General features: G+C 40.7%; 2 protein-coding genes across 3 annotated transcripts in view; one reads left to right on the forward strand and one right to left on the reverse strand.

Moving 5' to 3' along the window:
- Nucleotides 1-5,785, reverse strand: part of stx18 (syntaxin 18) — an 8,703-nt gene extending 2,918 nt beyond the window's left edge. For both annotated transcript variants that reach the window (XM_089135174.1, XM_039654911.2), the window contains exons 1-3: nucleotides 5,567-5,785; nucleotides 2,582-2,649; nucleotides 2,371-2,486 (exon numbers count right to left, since the gene is read on the reverse strand). In XM_089135174.1, coding sequence (XP_088991300.1) covers nucleotides 2,371-2,486; nucleotides 2,582-2,649; nucleotides 5,567-5,734 — 352 coding nt within the window. In that variant the 5' untranslated portion in view covers nucleotides 5,735-5,785. The remainder of the gene's footprint in view (nucleotides 1-2,370; nucleotides 2,487-2,581; nucleotides 2,650-5,566) is intronic.
- A 9,282-nt stretch (nucleotides 5,786-15,067) lies between these two features.
- On the forward strand, nucleotides 15,068-17,384 carry msx1a (muscle segment homeobox 1a). Its single transcript, XM_039655103.2, has 2 exons — nucleotides 15,068-15,690; nucleotides 16,655-17,384. The coding sequence occupies exons 1-2, from the start codon at nucleotides 15,387-15,389 to the stop codon at nucleotides 17,059-17,061; spliced, it is 711 nt and encodes a 236-aa protein (XP_039511037.2). The 5' UTR covers nucleotides 15,068-15,386; the 3' UTR covers nucleotides 17,062-17,384.
- The last annotated feature ends 2,616 nt before the right edge of the window (nucleotides 17,385-20,000 follow it).

Here is a 20,000-nt window from a genome sequence, read left to right on the forward strand (position 1 = left end):
TTATCTTTATTTTACACATTCTGTCAGATGTCAGGATTATTAAGTGTCTCTGAAAGAGTTTCTTCTGCTCACCAGATTTAATCAAAAATACATTTAATAATCAGTGTAATATTCCTGTTCTGTGTGAATATACAGAGCTAATAATTGATCATCATTACTCCAGTCTTCAGTGTCACATGACCCTTCACAATCACTCTAATATGAGGATCTGATGATCAACACAGTTATGATTATGATCAGTGCTGAACACAGATGTGTACAATTTCTTTTTCAGTATTTTTTGTTATTTTTGATGAATAGAAAGTTCAAGAGAGCAGAATTGATCTGAAATAGAGTATTCTGCAACATCACACACCCCCTTTTAAAGGATTATTATGAACACACACTAATCATGTGTTTCTCCTTCAGAACTGCCTTAACTCTCCGTGGCATTGATTCATGAAGGTGCTGAAAGCATTCTTTAGAGATGTCGGCCCATATTGATAGGATAGCATCTTGCAGTTGATGGAGATTTGTGGGATGAAGCTCCCGTTCCACCACATCCCAAAGATGCTCTATTGGGTTGAGATCTGGTGACTGTGGCGGCCATATTAGTACAGTCAACTCATTGACATGTTCAAGAAACCAGTTTGAAATGATTGGAGCTTTGTGACATGGTGCATTATCCTGCTGGAAGTAGCCATCAGAAGATGGGGACATGCAGAGCCGGCTTCAGACCGCTTTTAGCAGGGGGGCATTTATTTTCAATGGGTGGGCACTAGGTAGGTATGGGGACTTTTTTCCGATATTAGATATCCTATATTTATTATTGCTACTGCCTTTTCTGTTAGCTATTAACATGAAGTAATGCAACCCACACAATAAACACATAAAACATTACACATTGTTGCAAGACGAGCGACTCTTAAGAAATTTGATCAAGGGTTAAATAGGCCTATACAAAAAAAAAAAAAATTGCAAGACCGACTCTGACCACAGCTTTATAATAGCAAAGCTAACGAACATGTACAGTCTCTCACTGACAGAATAGCCGTTTATATGCTATCTCAATGGCGGAAGTGAGAAAAAAAAGCTAAGTTACTCATCTTTATTCTGCTATGTTCTAACATAAGCATTTACATTCGTAGCCTTAAAAAAGCATCATGTAGTTACCTTTATCAAATAAAACCTTTAACACCTTTAACAAATAAAAAACACCCACAACATATTATTCTACAATTTCCATTTACAAGAAAATATAGGCTTAAACACCTGTTTCTCCACGGCGGGAGTGAGTGACATTTCAGGACAATGGGCAGCGCAAAAACTAGGCCAACTAAACTATTAGTTTCATCACGTGACAACACATAGTGAACATTACAGTACATGCCAGTTAGATAAATAGCTAAACTTACGACTCGGACTCGACTGTCTTTGGTCTCGGTCTCGACTACAACACTGCACGGTAGAAGCACCAAATACCAAAGCCGGGCTGTCGTTGTCTTGCTGCATGGGGTAATCGACGATGTGTACGGAGAAACTGTGGTATTGAACCATTTTCTAATGTCCATTTTTGGAGAGTTTTCATCTGTTTGCATTGTTTTGAATGCAGGAAGCTCGCGCGGTCGCGCCAACTGAAAATCATTTCATTCAAGTATTAACATGCGTGATTGGGGGGGCGGCAGGGGGGTTTCCTCACAGCGTCACACTGGTTTTTATGTTGGCTTTATTGTATTTTCAGCTAATGAGCCGTTTGTAGACATATATTTGTACTATTTCTCACTGAAATGTGAATTAAATTAAACTGATATTATTTTGTAAATTATATCATAATTCAATTTGGGGGGGCACAAAATACATTTGGGGGGGCATTGCCCCCTAATGCCCCCCCATAGCGCCGGCACTGGGGACATGGTGGCCATAAAGGGATGGACATGGTCAGAAACAATGCTCAGGTAGGCCGTGGCGTTTAAATGATGCCCAATTGGCACTAAGGGGCCTAAAGTGTGCCAAGAAAACATCCCCCACCCACGCCAAATTCTGACTCTACCATCTGAACGTTCAACAGAAATCCAGACTCATCAGACCAGGCAACATTTCTCCAGTCTTCAACTGTCCAGTTTCGTTGAGCTCTTGCAGATTGTGGCCTCTTTTTCCTATTTGTTTTAATCACTGCTTAAATCCGCTTTCTTTCCCATTCTGAGATTCAGTTTGGAGTTCAGGAGATCGTCTTGAGCAGGACCACACCCCGAAATACACTGAAGACACTGACATGTGATTGGCTGATTAGATAATAACATTAATGAGAAAATTGAACAGGTGTCCCTAATAATCCTTTAGGTGTGTGTGTGTGTGTGTGTGTGTGTGTGATGACTGAGGAGGAGCTCGTACTGTCGGAGCGCAGCGAGGCGATGGCGTCAGCACAACTCCTCATGAAGACCTGAGCGTCCTGATCGATCTGATCCCGCTCGCTGTCCGTCATCCGGGACACGTCTGAACACAACATGCTGCACACACACACACACACACATTACACACACACATTACACACATATATCCTGTATAGCGTGTGTGTAACAGTTTGGTTCGTCTGGTTTCTGACCTGCCGGCGTTCACATAATCCTTCCTGTGTTGCAGAAGAAACTCCTTCAGCTTCGAGATGTTGGAGATCTGCAGAATACACAGCAGAACATCAGACACACACACACACACACACACACTCACACACACACACACACAGATGTTGGAGATCTGCAGAACACACAGCAGAACATCAGACACACACACACACACACACACACTCACACACTCACACACACACACACACAGATGTTGGAGATCTGCAGAACACACAGCAAAACATCAGACACACACACACACACACACACACACACACACTCACACACTCACACACACACACACACAGATGTTGGAGATCTGCAGAACACACAGCAGAACATCAGACACACACACACACACACACACACTCACACACTCACACACACACACACACAGATGTTGGAGATCTGCAGAACACACAGCAAAACATCAGACACACACACACACACACACACACACACACACACACTCACACACACACACAGATGTTGGAGATCTGCAGAACACACAGCAAAACATCAGACACACACACACACACACACACTCACACACTCTCACACACACACACACACACACACACACACACACACACTCACACACTCACACACACACACACACACACACACACACACACACACACACACACTCACACACACACACAGATGTTGGAGATCTGCAGAACACACAGCAAAACATCAGACACACACACACACACACACACACACACACTCACACACACACACACACACACACACACACACACACACACACACACACTCACACACACACACACACACACACTCACACACACACACACACACACACACACACACTCACACACACACACACACACACTCACACACACACACACACACACACTCACACACACACACACACACACACACACTCACACACACACACACACACACACACACACACACTCACACACACACACACACACACACTGACCTGTTTTGCTAACGTTGCTGAATATTTTCTGCCCCTTTAATAACAGTCATTATGTAATTGCTGCAGTTGTAGAATTTGACCTGAACAGAATCACTTAATAGCAACACACACACACACACACACACACACAGTTCTCAGGTCAAACACACTCATGACATCAGCTAATCCTGATGGCTGGAACAGCATCGTGAGGTCAGAGGTCGACTGCTGTACACACACTCGCTTTAATGAAGCTTTGAGAAATCAAACGTTCCCAGCAGAAGCTATGAGTGTGTGTGTGTGTGTGTGTGTGTGTTTCTTCTCAACTTCTGACAGCATGAACCAGACAGAGACAAAGCACACACACACACAGACACACACACAATGGCAAGCCGTATAGACAGATAGACAGATGGACATATAGACATTGATCTGTGAGTCAGTGAATGAGTCAGTCTGCAGTTCTTCTCCTCACCAGCAGAGAGCAGCAGTGAGCCGCCGTTATCTGTGTGTGTGTGTGTGTGTGTGGGTCTGGAGGCCTTGCAGGAGGGCAGAGGGATCAATTGCTCTGGTAATTTAAGAGCCTAAAGAGCAAGTAATACCTAAACAATGAGGCCAGCGCGAGTGTGTGTGTGTGTGTGTGTGTGTGTGTGTGTGTGTGTGTGTGTGTCGGGGGCTAAAGGAGACAGTCTGCCTGGCTGCATTTAATCTCATCATCAGAGACCCTTCGTTTACCTCACAGGCTCACACACACACACACACAGGTGCAGTCGCTCGGCCGTCGCCATGGAGACCTGATAGGATCACATGACAGGCTTCGGGTCAGTTTGGGGTTTCCACTCGAGGACTCGAGGATTATATTTAATATTTATATTTAAACAATATGAATGTAAGCCAAATAGTCAAATGGCCGTGATCAGACTGGCAGTACAGACGCTGCTGGACTCATCCAGGCAGCCGCGGGTGATCAGCGAATATAACGCGTTGCCTGACACTCTCGCTAAAAGAAAATACATTGTTTTCTTATTATGAATATAATGTCATAATGTATAATGTGCCCACGGCCATTTGACTGGTTTAATCGGGATAAACGGCCCCAAAATACCAATTATACACAAGTATAAAGGCATGACATTATATTCATAATAAGAAAACAATTTATTTCCTTTTAGAGAGAGTGTCAGGCGACGCGTTAGACTCGCAGTCTCAGACTCGGCTGACTGGATGAGCGTCTGTAAGCTGCCAGTCGGATCACGGCCATTTGACTGGTTTAATCGCGACAACAGTACCCAAAACACCAATCATACACAAGAATAAAGGCATGACATTATATTCATAATAAGAAAACAATGTATTTTCTTTTAGCGAGAGTGTCAGGACTCAGGCAGGCAACGCGTTATATTCGCTGATCACCCGCGGCTGCCTGGATGAGTCCAGCAGCGTCTGTACTGCCAGTCTGATCACGGCCATTTGACTATTAAATTGCGATCCTACTACTAATAACAATAATTTCAACAGATACATAATAAATGAGCTATAAAGGGAGGAACACAAAACACAAAAACTGTCAAAAATCAATGGTTTCTGAAACTAGACTGACAGACAACCACTGGCAGCTGCCAGTCAGCCACTGACAGGTCACGTGACCTGCCAGTGGCAGCTCCTGCCAGCCAGTTGAAGATTGAACCCCTACTGAATAAATGTGACTTGACTCCATCCAACACACACACATCTTTGTGGGGACTCTCCTCCACAGGCGTAATGGTTTTTATACTGTATTAACTGTATATTCTGTCCCCTTCCCCTGCCCTAATCCCTAACCCTACCCCTCACAGGACACATTCTGCATTTTTACATTTTCAAAAAACATTAGTCTGATTTATCCGCTGTTTTCCTCATGGGGACCGCTGGCTGGACCCCACAATATAGCTGATTTTCAGGTTTTTACTATACTTGTGGGGGCACACAATGTAATATAAACAGAAACACACACACACACACGTCTCACTCTCTGGCTCACCACTTCTCTAGCTCTACTGCTGAAGCTGTCTCTCTCCTTCGGTCTCGGTCTCGGTCTCTTCGCGCTGGTTTCGTCTCTGCTGTTCGACTCGATCAATCCAAGCGCTTTATTCCGCGTTTTCACTGTTTTCACGCTCGCTTTGAACAATAATGTTATATCGGCAGCCATGACTGACACGTCGCCGCGATGACGCCATCCACCGGCGACACGCGCGCACAGACGGAATCCGTCAGACTGGGGAAACGTTTGGGTTTTTTTGTGTATTTTATTTTTTTTTTTAAATAAATGATAAGATAAAATGAACTAAATACATTTGACTAAAATAAGGAACATTTTAATTCAAATGAAAATCAATAAATCCATTTCAAACGAATAAATAATACATTAGGTAAAAATAAACAGATTAAAATAAATAAATAAAATGTATTTTAAATAATACATAATAAATAAATAATACGTTTGATTAGGATGAATTAAATCCTTAATAATTAAATAGATAAAATCATTTATTAACTTAAATAAATAATAGTACATTAGATTAAAATAAATAAAATTAAATCTAAACAAATAAATGCATACAATGATATTACAATAAATTGTTATTTAAATAAATACAAATATTAAAACAAAAATGTGATTTAAGCAAATAAATAATAAATAAGTAAATAAAAATGAAATGTAATGTCATGTGATAGAAACTAAATATTTTAGATATTTAAAATATTAATGTTCCATAGTGTTGTGTGTTTACATTCCTAACGTGTTTTGTTTGCTGTGAGAATCAGAACACGGACATTGTGGAGTTGCCGAAGTGAATATGATTGTTGAATAGAGTCCACGATAAACTCATTAATTATTAATTAAACTTTTAAACTTAAAAGTTGAAAAAACTGCGATGGGAAACTCGAGTTTATGGGTTAGACACAATCCTAGCTCCATAGCGCTTTTTATCATTTGTTTGTATAATATCTATTTTTTATTTCTTGAATATCAATAACATTTTTACCCTTAAATGGGTTTGGGCATTTTCTCGGGGAACAGACACAGTCAATTCAATTCAATTTGAGAAAGCTTTATTGGCATGACAAAAAATACATTTTGTATTGCCAAAGCGTCAAAACAACATAGAAAATGATTTGGAACATTTAGTAGGGCCTACACAAAATATAAATGATTGCATATACATACAGTCATATACAGACATATGATATATAGGTGAAAGAGGCTCTATGTGATGGGATTTATCTGACGTTGGTGTCGCGAGGCCGCTAGCAGACGGTGGGTTTATCCAGTCTGACCTGAGCCCCAGATGGGCATGTTTGAGCTCTAACGAGACAGAAGAGCAGCACCAGCCCAGGAGGGATGAACACCATCTCTCTTCAACAGGTCAGCTCGGCCCCAAAACATTTTAGCAACTAAAAATGAACAATAAATTCATAATTCTATCAGTTAAATCTTTAAGCATAAAAGCTTCATGACTGTAGGCCACATGACTTTATAGACATTTGATATATTCAATAAATATAATTCAGTGTCTATTTTAATGTGCCGCAGCGGTTTCCATATGAAGAGTTCAGATGCAAAAGCCTCTAAGTGCCATTTGAAATTTTCTTCTAGAATGATCATTTTTATCAAGCTTGTATATTTAAGTTCAGTAATTTCACTTAAATGGCAATTATATTTACCTATTAATTGTTATTTAAGTGAAATTACTGAACTTAAATATACAAGTTTGATCAAAATCATCATTAAAGAAGAAAATTTCAAATGGCATTTAGAGGCTTTTGCATCTGAACTCTTCATATCTTGTAAATGTTCTGTTCACATAAAGGCTGTGGCCAAAACTGGTACTGCAATCACTTACAAATTACTCTGGAGCGGTGTGCCCTCCATGATTTTTTCATGTCTAGTGACAGGGGAAATTTATGATTAATTGAAATACATTTCTTGCATAAAGCTCCTTTAAATGTTCTCTAATCCCAACCTGTTCTTTTTAATGTGACTGATTAATTTAACCTGCGAGTCCTCCTCCACCAACAGTCCTCCTGGTCCCGCACACACACACTGTGGTCGGCTGAGGAACTGCACGGATCCCCAGGAGGAAAACAATAAACTTGAATTGAACTGAAAAAATGTCACGAGGGCATAAATCAGACTTTATCATAACGGCACAGTTACCGTTGCCCACAGCAACCCCCGCCCTTAGCAATCAGATAGAGACACGCCCCCTCTCAATCATCTCACCTCCGTCATGTGGCCCTCAGACACACACACACACACACACTCACTCACACTCGGATGGGGGTAATGTGCCGATGTATGTCCAGTAACTGAAGCGTGTCGAAGAATGAAATGTCCAGAATAAATAAAGAAGTATCGGAAGAAGCTCGAGCCCGATGATGAGGGAAATTACAGGCGGATCTGCAGGAAGGAAAACACGATCACATCAGATCAGAGATACACACACTGTTCTGCCCACGACACACACACACACACACACACACACAAGCGCTCACGATCACAGATCAACAACAGCAGCTTCTCAAACTCAAGCTCAGCCAGAGTCACACACACACACACACACACACACACACTCGTTCTGTGATGAGAACGTGCAGGGAACATTCAGTCTTCAAACAGAAAAGTCACTTTTGAACGCACTGCGTATGTACTGACGTTTTGTTTGAAATATGTGTGTATGTGTGTGTGTGTGTGTGTGTGTGTGTGTGTGTGTGTGTGTGTGTGTGTGTGTGTGTGTGTGTGTGTGTGTGTGTGTGTGTGTGTGTGTGTGTGTGTGTCATGCTGTCAAGATCAAGTGTTTAGCAGCAGCAGTGACTGGTGTCTTTACACATCATTATGAGGACTTTCCATAGGCGTAACAGTTTTTACTGTGCTAATCACATTTTCTATACCCCAACATAAACATAACCCTAAAAGAGAATATTCTGCATTTTTACATTTTTAATAAAAATAAAAAAAAGCATGTTTATTTAGCCATATGAACTCCTCGGCCATGCCTCATCTCCTCCTGGGTCTCTCTGGACTGAACAGATCTCCTGTTAATCTGCTGCAATCAGTCGAGTCGAGTCTTCAGACAGAGTTCGGGAACGCCCGTGATCTGACCCTGACCCTGACCCTCACACTGCCCAAAGTTCCCACAACTCCCTCTCAGGACCAGGCGGTGATTGCAAGAGCTGGCCCAGAAGAGGCACACCCAGACATGTGGAGCTTCAGAACCTCACGCTGGTCTCTGCATACTGGAGGCCATCGCTTTGGCGTACCGGACCTGGACAGGTTCTGCTCTGTCCCAGTTGTTCCCTCTCAGGTCTGTGGGTCGCTCTGCCCGCGGGTCCGTCCACATGAGCATCTCCTCGTGGGCTCGTTCCTCCTGACGGGATGTGTCCTCCCGAGGCCATCAGACCAGTTTTCAGGATTAGAAACGCCAGACAACCACACAGTGCTGGGCGACATGACTAAAGTGACACACACACACTCACACACACACTCACACACACTCACAAACGATCACTCAAACTCACACACACACACACACACACAAAACCACACACACAGAGTGATGTCATGAAAATGAGTCCCTGCTGTTGTCAAGGTCAGTTGTGAGTGTAATTGTGCGCTGAGGGTGAGAATATAAACACACACACACACACACACACACACACACACTAAATCACAGGCGATTATCGGCTCAGGTTACAATAACACACCAGGAGAAACAGGTTTACTTTACCTCTGACCGTCGATGTTCATGACTGCTGACCCAAGCACATCGCTGAGAAAACAGCAGACTGTTCAGGACACACACACACACACACACGCACACACACATATACGCACACATTAGTCTCTCTCACACACACACACATTTATATGCTCACTCACTGTCTCACACACACTCACCCATGGGTGGTGATGGCGCAGTGGATGAGACACATGCCTTTGGTGTGAGAGACCCGGGTTCGAATCCACTGTGAGACACCGATGTGTCCCTGAGCTCGACACTTGACCCCTCGACCTCCAGAGGCGTGCGACCTCTGACATATACAGCAATTGTAAGTCACTTTGGATAAAAGTGTCAGCTAAATTAATAAATATGAATGAAATGTAAATGCATACACACTCTCTCTCACACACACACTCACGCATACACTCACTCTCTCTCTCTCTCTCTCTCTCTCTCACACACACACACACACAGGAGAGACAGACTCAGATGGATGAATGTTATAGAAAACTCGCATGAAAGAGAGAAATAAGACGAATCGAGAGTGAAAGAGAAAAAAGAGTCTTCATTAATACATTTTTACAAAAGGGAACATTCATTATTGTACAATAGCGTCAAACCAGAAAATCATATTTCAGCAAGTGTTCAGTCCAGTGTGTGTGTGTGTGTGTGTGTGTGTACTGGATATAGCAAGTATAAAAATGTTACTAACTTTTAAAGCTTCTTGTCTTCCTGAAGAGAGCGAAGCGTATGGAGGTGAGCAGAGAAACTCTGTGTGTTCAGCACTGATTATACAGTAAACCACATCACTGTTATATTGAATATGAATAATTGTTTTTGTTTATGATGTCCGAATAGTTTAAGAGACATGCTGAGACGAACTGAACATAATTTAACGCCCCATAATTACTGTATTTTCCAGCGCTGTGCCGTTGGGTCTTTTATTTATCGTTTTCTGTTTTACCTTCGCAAATGTTTTAATCTCCTTATTTTATTAAATGTCTGAATGAATATAATACAAAAATGTATGAATGTGATAAAATCATGTGTTGCAAAGTCATAGTCTACAAGTTAGTCATCTATTTTTTTCTTTTTAAGATTTTTTTTCTTTTTAAGTCAATTTCATCAGATCTATTTCTAATTTAAATCTACTGAGCATCATTTGGACGCTTGCTAGTTTGTCAGTTTAATGACTGTGCAACTTATATCTGATTAAATTCCATTGAGTTTCATCTCATATTTACATCTGTCTCAATGTTCCCTCAGAAATAAAGGTTCGTGATGAAGAACCTTTAACATGGCATCTCTCCGGAAGGGTCTTTAAATTATTAGTCTTTTAAGAACTGTTCACTGAAAGGCTCTTTGGATAATCAAAAATGAAACACACACACACACACACACAAATAAACCTGAATTTGTAGAGTTGACTTTTTACAATTAGCCTTGTAATAGAAATATATGGCTGTGAGGGAGTTTAATGCGTTCCGTTAAATGCCTCTGTCAAACCCCTCCGCGCAGAGAAGCGCATTCTGGGAATTTATCGAGGGAAAATACGCGGAGAAAATGAAACCCGTTTATTTTCAGCATCCCTAAATCCTGTAGCGATTAATCTGCCCAATTTGATAACGAACTGCGCAAATTAAAACAATAAAGAGCTGTCTAATGAGGAATTAATTATGGGGCGCGTGGGGTTCGAGGGGCGGCAATGTAAGCCCGCGAAACGGCGCCACGCGAGACAAACTGCCGCGCGCTCAATGTGCGCGGGACTGATAGCGGTGCGCGCGCTGATCGTAAAGATGAGGCGAAATCAATCGCGCTTTAACGGCCTCATTAAACGTGCTGACCTCGCGCGCGCGCACGCGGGAAACGCCTCGCGCGGATTTATCGCTGTAATGGTGTCGCTGAACTCCCGAGGGAACCTGTGATTTAAAAACCACACAGGTCAGGGCAGAAGGAAAGGGAAAGTCGGTGCGGAGTAAAACCCCGCAGAAGAAGCCCTAAAAACAGTTCCGACTTTTTAATAATTGATCTAACAGTATATAATCATAATAATTATAATATGCCCAAGTGACGCGCTGTAAGAGTTTTAATCGGGTGTTCAGTTCCGACCCGAACTCGATCTCCTCAGGTTTGATCACAACATGTTTGGATTTGATTCAGATCGCACGCGCTTGTTCAAATGTAAAGATTATAAAGCATAGAAAAACATCCAGAAAAATATTCTGTTTAAAGCTAGGCTACCTAATAAAAAAAGTCAAAATGCAATTAAGTTATCAAAGAAATTAAAATATTAGGTCAAAACTGTTCAGAATTTTTTTTTTCTTGAGTGAGATTAGTTCATAAATTAAAATTAATAAATAGTTAATAATAGTTATTAATAAATTCCGAGCAACTAAGGTAGATCTGATTTATCCCTATGTACTTGCTTATTTGTTTTTGGGCTCAAAATATTCAAATTAATAATATCCTCCTAATAAATGTCACCTCGTTGATCATATTTTCCTATTTAATCCCGTGAAGCCTTAAAAATAATAAAGCGCTGTAGAAATAAAGCAGTGGCATATCAATAATGACTCTTGTATAGAGAATATGATAATTATCCCCATGCATGGAAAGAAATGTGAACAGTAAATCGATATATGAAAAACATAAACGAATCAAATAATACCAATATTTGAAGTAGCGTAATATTTGTTAATATGGCTTTTAGTTGTTCAGAAAGATCGGACTAATTCGTTGTATTTCTCTGACGCGCATGCAGAGGATTGAAGGATTTATGGAGTCCGAAATCGCAGCGTTTTCAGCAAATGATCTCTGTGTTTGATTTGTTAGCTTGTTTTCCGCGAATTGAGCATTTCATTAAGTTTTATGAAGCTCTCGATCACCGAACCCCGCATGGGCCTATCTGACATTATTCCGCTCAGTGGGTTGAGATTAATGCTATTAGCGAGTTCTGTGTGTAAAACTGCAGCTAATTCAATTTCATCTGCAGATAATTGAGACACGACCTGCTTTCATCGGATCCCGTGTGTGTGTGTGTGTGTGTGTGTGTGTGTGTGTGTGTGTGTGTGTGTGTGTGTGTGTGTGTGTGTGTGTGTGTGTGTGTGTGTGTGTGTGTGTGAGGAATTTCAGTTTCTCGAGAATCTGCGACTATCTCACAGGTATGTCCAGTTTATATCACACGATTACTAATATCAATCTTTTCACTTACCCAAATTTCATCTAGCTATTAACAGGCAATAATAATAATAATAATAATGCTGGATAAACTTGCACGTTTTCCAGTGATTAACATAACAATGTCTGACAAATAAAGCCTATAGTACAAAATGTTTTTCCTCCAGTTTATTAAGAAGGAGGGGGAAAGGCAGCATGCATCAAAAACACACTGATGAAAATAATGTGTTGGTTTTACTCAAAATAAAGCCTTTTTCCAGCTTGCATTTTAGGAAATTCAACTTCCTTCTAAAAAAACATTTTTTACGTAAAATATGTAATACCAACAGAATATATATTTTTCTAGCCTAGATGAAGAATTTTGCGTGAAGTAAACTCATTTATATGTGAATGTGTAAAAATAAGTAAACCAAAAAAAGCTATATATATGGGCCTATAGGCCTATTCGTGCAAAGGTAGTAGCCTATGACTAAGAAATAGTGATAACTAGACATCGCATGACTGAGGGGAAATTCACAAGATTTACATAGACCTATTGTAGCCTATATGTAAAATTAAAAATACATATATTTATTAAGGAATTGTTCAATGACTCGCTCTAACGAATCGGTTGAATTATTCAAATGACACTTCATCAAATAATCCTGAGCATCAAGTGATTTCTGAATGTGACACTGAAGACTGCAGTAATGACAACACGATGCTTAAAAAGAATAAATTACACTTTATATATTCTCATAGAAAACAGCTGTTTTACATTGTGATAGTTTAACAATATTAGAGAGACAACACGATCATGCGTAGTACGAATTGTATTTATCGTGCAATTCATAAGCAGGTTTTATATTCGCAGTGTCATGAACATAACACGCCCTTGTGTTTGAGTACGAGCATAATACACGCCATAAGTGCGTACCATATCATATCATGTCATATATCATAAGCACGTAAAAACTTTTAAATTGCACGACTAGCCTACACTACTTCCAGAGATCGGCTGGAGAGACTGACACTGGTCGACACAGAGAACGCTACACTGGCGTTCAGGAGCTTAAATAACCGCGAGGCATTGAGTTGAGGCCCTTTACGCCTGATTGCGCTAATTGCTCTGAAATAGGAGACATTATCAGTAATGATCCAGTCTTTCATCTTCAGCGAGATCATCATAATGTCGCGATCACCGCTTTCTTCTCTGTGATGATGATGATGATGATGATGATGATGATGTGTGTGTAGGCCCTCACTAACACACAGAGCTTCATCGGAACGACACGAATCAAAGCTCAACTTTCGCACCACACGAGTTTTAACCCGCTTAATGGGACACACATGTTCCCCGTGACAGACATCCAGGAATCACTCGCTTTTCGCTTTTCTCCGAGGCTAAACGTTTCCCTCGGACCGTCTTTTGATATCCAGGGAACCTTTCAAGTCTTTTAAGTCAGATTTGACAGACTCTGCATGAAAAGGGTTAAGACAACTCTCGCAGAGACACGACAAAGGCTCTTTGTGTCTCCAGACTCCGAATCAAAGCTGGGGTTTGTGGAGTTAAACAAAGCTCTGATAGGACTTACAGTCTCTTTGTGTCGCAGTTCAGCCCTCATTTGTTGCCCTGAGATTTCAATAAAAACTATGGTAATCGCCTTCTCCACGCACATCATTGCCCTAAAGCTCATGCTAATTGTGTTTCCCTACACAAACACAACAGAACAATCAATGCCAGTTATTTACTACTCAGCTAGAAGCGGCCGCGGGAGGGTAATGTGTTTCGTGTGTGTGCAAGTGTGTGCAAGTGTGTGTTTATGTTTCTCTTTTTTTTTTTTACCGCGGAAGGATCAAACATTCCCGCAGCGCGTGAGAGCGCGAGACTTCAAAGCGCGCGACACTCATTTCATCTAATGGGCTCTAAGTGTCTCCAAGCATAATTACAGATTTATTCGGTTTAACGGCCGGATGTGAAATTAAGGAAATGCTAAATTACCGTTTGCATGCAATTTTATCAGTTACAACCAATTACAGTTTGCGAAAGATGAGATCGGGTTTGTGCAAAGAAGTAGTCCCTGGAAAATTGAATCCTTAGCCTAAAGAATATTTCACACTATAGTTTCATATTATTTGATTGGTTTGATGTGATCTCTGAGCTCCACTGCACCCGCTAGTAAACAGTGAGAGCCAGTAGATCGTCAGAAACATGTTCGTGCGGAATGACCGGCTCTGCGTGCGGTTGGAGATCTGGCTTTGATCCGCCGCTTCTGGCGCCAAAACACAGCATCCCCGGTCCGAATCTAATAATCAGCCCAGTAAACACTGATCACCACTGATCACCACTGATCGATGATCACCACTGATCGAAGGAGTTTAGCAGCTACTGGAGCTGATGGAGTCATCGCTGCTGATCTGCAATGTGAGTTACGTATACTAGGCCTATGCTTTGCACATTCTCTTGCACAAGAACTCTCATTAAACAAATATAGGTGACAGACACGGATTTTTTTAAAGAAAATAATGGGTTTTAAAACCGGGAATCGCATTTTCTTGACCTAACGAAAAGAGGGAAAACAGGCTAGCAAAAAGTTGAAGAGAAAACGTGGGCCTAGGCTAGTCACAAACAATAATTAGCATATCATTGCTGCCAACACATTTTAAAGTTACATACAGTATGTTAAAACACCATCGTTTATTTCCCTCTGTCCAGAATGCAACATGTCACAACACAGATAAACACAGCGGCCGAACTTCAGGAACTTAAGCCCCGCCCCTCTGCTCTGATTGGCTGCCCGTATGTTATTAGCGTACAGTCCTTCATAGCGGAGTCGAACACCAGCATGTTCTGAGCATCACATCTGGTAGTAAACACTAACCGTGCACATCGGTGTGTGTGTGTGTGTGTGGTGTGTGTGGATGGATGTGTGCACGGCCCCGGTTACCAGCATGACCTCTGGGTGTACGGAAGATCATTCCCGTGTGATTCCGGGAGTTACCGAGATGCAGGAGCCGAAGTTCCTCCCGTTCAGCGTGGAAGCCCTGATGGCGGACCGGAGGCCGAACGGCTCTAACACCGGGACTTCAGCGCGTTCCCTTGGAACGGAGGCCGATCCAGACCGGGCCGGTGCTCGTGTCACGTTCTCTGTGGACGTTCTGAAGGTGCCGGTAAAGGCGGAGAGCCCGGAGCTCGCGTGGACACAACCGGACAGCTTCTCTCCCCGTGAGTTACAATCATGAGCCTGTGATATTAATAAACAAGCTGAGATTCATATCCGAGTCTGTAACGTATACTTGATTTGCATGATTTACCACTCTTAAAAACAAAAGGGCAACATTTAGGCTTTACAATAAGGTTCATTAGTTAACATAATTAGGCTTAACTAACCAATACATTATATTTATTCATCTTTGTTAATATTAGTTAATTTAAATACAGCTATTCATTGTTCATGTTAGTTCACAGTGCATTATGTTAACAAGATTTTATTTAAGTATTATTAAATTATTGAATTAACATTAACAAAGCTTAATAACTATAATGAACTAATGTAGGCTAGTTATTAACTAATGAATCTTATTATAACCAATTAAAGTTTTTATTGGCATTTATGGTGAAGAATCTTCGTCTTTAAATTATTGAAATGGTCTTCACAATAAGAAAAAACAATATTTAACTGTTCACAGAAGGTTCTTTAGGGAACAAAAAATTGTTCTTTTTAAACCCATTCTGGAAACTTTATTTTTAAGACTACTATTTGAAATTAAAAAAAATATTTATGTCTGAATAGAACATTACTGTGCGGAAGACTTAGAAGATATTTCTAAGATGTAATGATGCACGTTAAACTGATCTTATAAACGTCTAGACATCTGCAGGAAACGTCCTATAGACGTCTTGCAGATGAGCAAACACTCTTTAAAATACGTCTTCCCGATGTAAATAGGAGATCAGACAGCTTTGTGCTATCTGGGTTGGGTTAAAAAATAGTTTTCATAATTTAATAGTTGGGTTTGCCCGTATTTGACCCGAAGTCGCGTTAGAACAACTCAGCATTTTTAGAGTGTGTGAAGACCTCAACATTAATACTGTGTGATGTGAGTTAATAACTGTGTGTGTGTGTGTGTGTGTGTGTGTGTGTGTGTGTGTGTGTGTGTGTGTGTGTGTGTGTGTGTGTTGTGTCCAGGGCGTCTCAGTCCTCCCGCGTGTCCGCTACGGAAACACAAGACGAACCGGAAGCCGCGGACCCCGTTCAGCACGGCCCAACTCCTGGCGCTCGAGCGCCGGTTCCGGCAGAAACAGTACCTGTCCATCGCGGAACGGGCCGAGTTCTCCAGCTCGCTCAGCCTCACGGAGACCCAGGTCAAGATCTGGTTCCAGAACCGGCGAGCCAAAGCCAAGAGGCTCCAGGAGGCCGAGCTCGAGAAGCTGAAGATGGCCAGCAAACCGATGCTCCCTCCGGCCTTCGGGATCTCCTTCCCACACCTTCCCGGTTCATATTCGGGATCACACGAGTTTCACAGACACTCGCTGAGCTTGAGTCCGGTGGGACTATACACACACATGGGATACAGCATGTACCATTTAGCCTAAAGACGAGAAATATGACTCTTCCGCAGGTCTATTCCGAAACAGTGGAAATAATAATGACATTTCACACGGGCTTGAGAGTTATGAACTCAGAGTTATGAGCACGGGCTTGAGAGTTAATAACACGGACTTCAGAGTTGTGAACTGAGAGTTATGAATGGTCGAGGGAGAACTCTGTTTCACTCTTAAGTTTATAATTGAACGGCCTTTTTCAAACTCGCGTGAATGTTTTTAACGAGCATTTTAACAACTGACTGTTCTTTTAATGATTCCCTTCGAAAGGGATTTCTGAACTGTAAAATATTGTACATTTGGACAGAAATACCATTTATATGATGAATATATTTGTTAAATAAATTAATGAAAAATGTCATTTTCTTTTTTATTAGTTTTCTTGTTTGTTCTAGAAAGTGAGAGAGCATGTTTAAAATGTGTTTCAAAATGAAACCGAAATATTTGACGAGGATTAAATTCAGTCCAGAAGTTTTTGGTATTAAATCTTTAACTCAAATATCTTCATGTGGTTTCAATGAAAACACGCGAATAAATTACAACCATTTCAAACGAGTGATAATGGGAAAAAGTAAATAAAAAAGGAACATCAAGGCTAAATGACATTTAAAATCCCTCAATAGTTCTACACTTATAGCCATACTCGCTTTATATATGTGTTGACCCAGATTAACATCAGGACGGTCTTGCTCAACACACGGTAATAATCTCTTACAGAAACACAGATGTAAAGTGTAAACTCATAAAAGTGTTTGAGTTTATGAGCCTGGCCTCGTTCTACAGAACCTAAACTAGAGACTGGACTGAAGATTACCTGAGATGATGTACGGGTTGCTCTGAAGCGAGTTGGAGGACTGATGCTGAAGCTGTTAATTTCCAACAGATCTTATTGAATTTTGAATACTAGCCTAATTATTATTTTGTTGACCTTTTTACAGCCATTTAGCTTATTCTTTTTTTTTTTTTTTTTTGAATGACGGTTATGTTCGATGATGATGGATTTATGAATGAAGTGGACTCTTTATGGTCTCTGTCACAGGTCTTCAGAACATCGCGCTGCTCGGTAATTAATAAAAGCGTTAATGACAATACGACGAGAATCACACGGGTGAGCGCGCGCTGACCTCATCACAATAGATCTGAGGGAGATCGACCTTCCCTTTCAGGAGAGCTCTCTCTCTCTCTCCCTCTCTCTCTCTCTCTCTCTGGCGCCATGTCACTCAGTCTCGGTTGAAAGACTCAAACGAGAAGATATTTCATTCAGATATTTCGAGATTTGTGGACATTACAGATTTTTTTATTCTGACAATATTCAACGCATGTCTTCCAGAAGCTCTTATTTAACTCTACGTTTAATGTAGGCTAATCTAGAAAAGGAAAATAAACTAACCCAAGTTAAACAGTAAAATTACTATGATTAAAATTATAAACAATACTTATAGGCTACAATTATAAATATTTTTTTTCAGGGGTATGCTATGCAGTTAACAGAAAACTTTCATTCAAGCGAAATTGAAAACAAACATTAAAGAACCGCATTAATCTTTACAGAAATTTTACAGAAATTACGAAATCTTCATAGCTAATCTATTATAGATTGATTATACATGTAGTTATTTATATTTGTTGCTCTTTCCTCTTTAGAGAAGGATTGGGATTTTGTATTCAATGCTACGGATGTTGATGTTTTAAGGCCTATTTCAAAACTTCATCTTATAGACCATTTCACAAGATAAACAACACTGGTCCAGAAGCACTTCCTGTTTCAGTTTTTTAACACTACATAAAATCTGGGATAAAATACAACCAACAGAACATATAAAACTAAATTAAAGAGTTAAACAAATATCGTTAAGATGTTTTCTTTACATGTGAAATAAAGAAAAACTGAAACAGGAAGTGTTTCTGGACCAGTGTTGTTTACATCTTGCAAAATGGTAAGTCACGTCACCTTTATTTCTATAGCGCTTTTTACAACACAGTGTTTCACAGCAGCTTTACAGAGATAACAGGAAAATAAAGCAACAAACTTTGTTTCCAGAAGAAAATAGCTGCAGTCGAGCTTAAGTTCAGCGATGCTTCATTTCTGCTGTAAAAAAAAAAAAAAAGAAAGTTATTTATTCTGGTGAATATTGTTAAAATAAACATCTGTGTTTGCCCTGTTAACTCTAATCTAGACGAACAATGATAATAAACAATATTATAGATATTCGAAGACCTGCCCAATATTACACGGTTTGGTTGGAATTACGTCTTCTAATTGCACAGAATATTTCCATTCACTGGAATAACACAAAGTGGAATAAAACCTACAAATCCTGATGAAGTAGCCTGTTCCTAATCCGGTGTAAACAGCATAGATGTTTCGGCCTGTTCTGGTTTGTGAATAATGCTGTTGTCTACAGCGCCACCTGCAGGTCATGACACCCCACCTCAGCGTTCACTCTACCTCACTGGTATGATTTGGTCAGGCCTATGGTTTCAGTTATTTATTTTACACAGGGACGATGAAATACATTCATGTACTGAGACCGTGAATGAAAGAACAATCTATAACAGGCCTATAATATTGGATGTCACTCACTCACTCTCTCTCACACACATTTATTCACACACTTTATTCTAGAGCTGTAAAGCCCAAACAATCTCTGTTACCGTAATCTCCTGTAAAGCTGCTTTGGAACAATTTAGGCTATTAATGAAGGTGGTGATTTGACGACTTGAACGATTCTGAAAACGTTTAGCTCGCGAAATGTCACGTGAATCCCAGCGATAGGTAACCCTCTGCTCTGAGCCAACAATTAACGGCGAGGGGGAAAGGAAAATGAGTGACGTAATGAATCAGCACGTGTGTGTTCGCTGTGATGATCACAGAAGCTCTCGCCCAGTTCACTCTCTGACGTCATTCACTGTTCGCCTTCAGTTTCCAG

The sequence above is a fragment of the Pimephales promelas genome, chromosome 9, assembly GCF_988280905.1.
Source record: "Pimephales promelas chromosome 9, fPimPro1.hap1.1, whole genome shotgun sequence".
NCBI classification, from domain to species: domain Eukaryota; kingdom Metazoa; phylum Chordata; class Actinopteri; order Cypriniformes; family Leuciscidae; genus Pimephales; species Pimephales promelas.